General features: G+C 34.4%; 1 protein-coding gene across 1 annotated transcript in view; it reads right to left on the minus strand.

Moving 5' to 3' along the window:
- Window positions 1-1,288, minus strand: part of LOC107089603 (NACHT, LRR and PYD domains-containing protein 3-like) — a 19,157-nt gene extending 17,869 nt beyond the window's left edge. The window contains exons 1-2 of the mRNA XM_015382485.1: window positions 1,184-1,288; window positions 985-1,063 (exon numbers count right to left, since the gene is read on the minus strand). Of these exons, the coding sequence (XP_015237971.1) occupies window positions 985-1,063; window positions 1,184-1,248 (144 nt within the window). The 5' untranslated portion in view covers window positions 1,249-1,288. The remainder of the gene's footprint in view (window positions 1-984; window positions 1,064-1,183) is intronic.
- Between the last annotated feature and the right edge of the window lie 422 nt (window positions 1,289-1,710).

Raw genomic sequence — 1,710 nt, forward strand, 5'->3', positions numbered from 1 at the left:
ATGTCCTGGCCCCTGTTATGGCCCCTGAACTGAAGACATAAAACTAAGAGAAATTCTAATGATGGTTACTGATAGGTCCAAAGGACCTATTTCACTTTTTTTCTTCACAAATTCTGTTTTGCTAATTATTTAAAAACAATAAGGTGATAACTTCAGTGGTGCTGAGATAGGATCCCACTTTTCATCTGTTAAAAGTTTTTTTTCAAAACAAAATACTCACATTTTTTACAGCTGAATTTTTCAGTTTTCTTGAATTCTTGTTCAAATTTTATAGAAAATGGTAACTTTAAAAATATGTAAAATTCCTAAATTATGAATGTACATTTACCTAACAAGACATAGAATTTTAATTAAACCTAATTGAATAGAAATTTCACTGCATGCAGCTCTCTTAATATACAGTATTTGAATCCCTTGCTGTTTTTTATTTCATGCTTTTCTGGGCCCCCATGAAAACATGCTGGCGGGGGGGAGGGGGCCAGCATGTTTTAGCCAGCATGCATTTAGTCTAGAACCGCCACTGAATAACGTATGTCTATTCTATTCAAATTTCTCTATCTGCAAATGAGTCGGTTTTATGTGTCGTCTTCTCAATACAGAGGGGCCCCCTGCCTGTCCTTGCCTAGGGCCCCATTTCCTATGTCCGCCCCTGGCTCATCAAACCATGTTTCAGTGTTAAAGGGCTAAAAATAGGATATTTTAAACATATTTTTGATTAAAAACTTCAAAAATGTCTCTTTAAATGTGATTATCCATTAGTCTGCAGAAGCACGTGTCTTAATCGTGTCAGGCTTACCTGTCCGCAGGTGGGTGGAACCCTTTATCTTAGTGTTTCTATGGGGACCAATTTCACAACATTGTTCTGAATGGCTTCAAGATCAAGACTTGGAAGACCTTGGAAGCTAATTTAACTTTCTTAAATCCAGCTTTTGCCTAAATAGATTTAAACAAGGCTGTTATTGAGTGTTTTTCTTTTTTCTTTACCTTAAATACTGCATCCAGTTCTCTTTGATGCTGAAGGACAGAGGGATCACTGCCCTCACCTTGGACCTCTTGGTCGACACTAACACAAAAAAAAAAAGATTTAATGCAGATTAAATCCTAAAAAAAACACAGATAGAAAATAAAAATGCGGTCTTCTCTTAAAATACGACTCTTTTTTCTCGTAAAATCAACCATTTACCTCAGATTTACAGACTGATCTCTGTCTTTGAACTGTTTTTCAACCTTCATAGATTTTTTTTTCATTGTGCGAAAACTGGGTGGAGGAGAGCTGGGTGTTTCCGGAGACATCCTGTAAGAGTCACAGCAAAATATCAAAAACATATGTTGACGTTTTTTATAATAAAAAAGTTGTTTTTGAACCCATCCAAGCTACAAGTCATCTGATGGATGCCTGAGGTAATGTGTTTTTTATTTTGCACTTAAATAAAAAAAAAAAAAGAATCAAAAAGTATAAGATTGAAATTCTATTTTATTTTACATATCTCACACTTTCTCCTATTTGTACTGTTATCTTTTAGATAATTTAATATATAATAAGGGAACTCCACAAGGTTCACTACCCAGATGTTTTCTTTTTACCTTAACCTATTAGCTGGCATTAATGAGTCTCTTGCTCTACTTCATATATGCTCAATTTATGATAAATTATATTGATAAAAGAACACAGTGTAAAAATTAGCCATCAGGGGCACTATTGTAATAATT

This window comes from Cyprinodon variegatus, unplaced genomic scaffold (genome assembly GCF_000732505.1).
Source record: "Cyprinodon variegatus isolate N-32 unplaced genomic scaffold, C_variegatus-1.0 Scaffold257, whole genome shotgun sequence".
Taxonomy (NCBI): domain Eukaryota; kingdom Metazoa; phylum Chordata; class Actinopteri; order Cyprinodontiformes; family Cyprinodontidae; genus Cyprinodon; species Cyprinodon variegatus.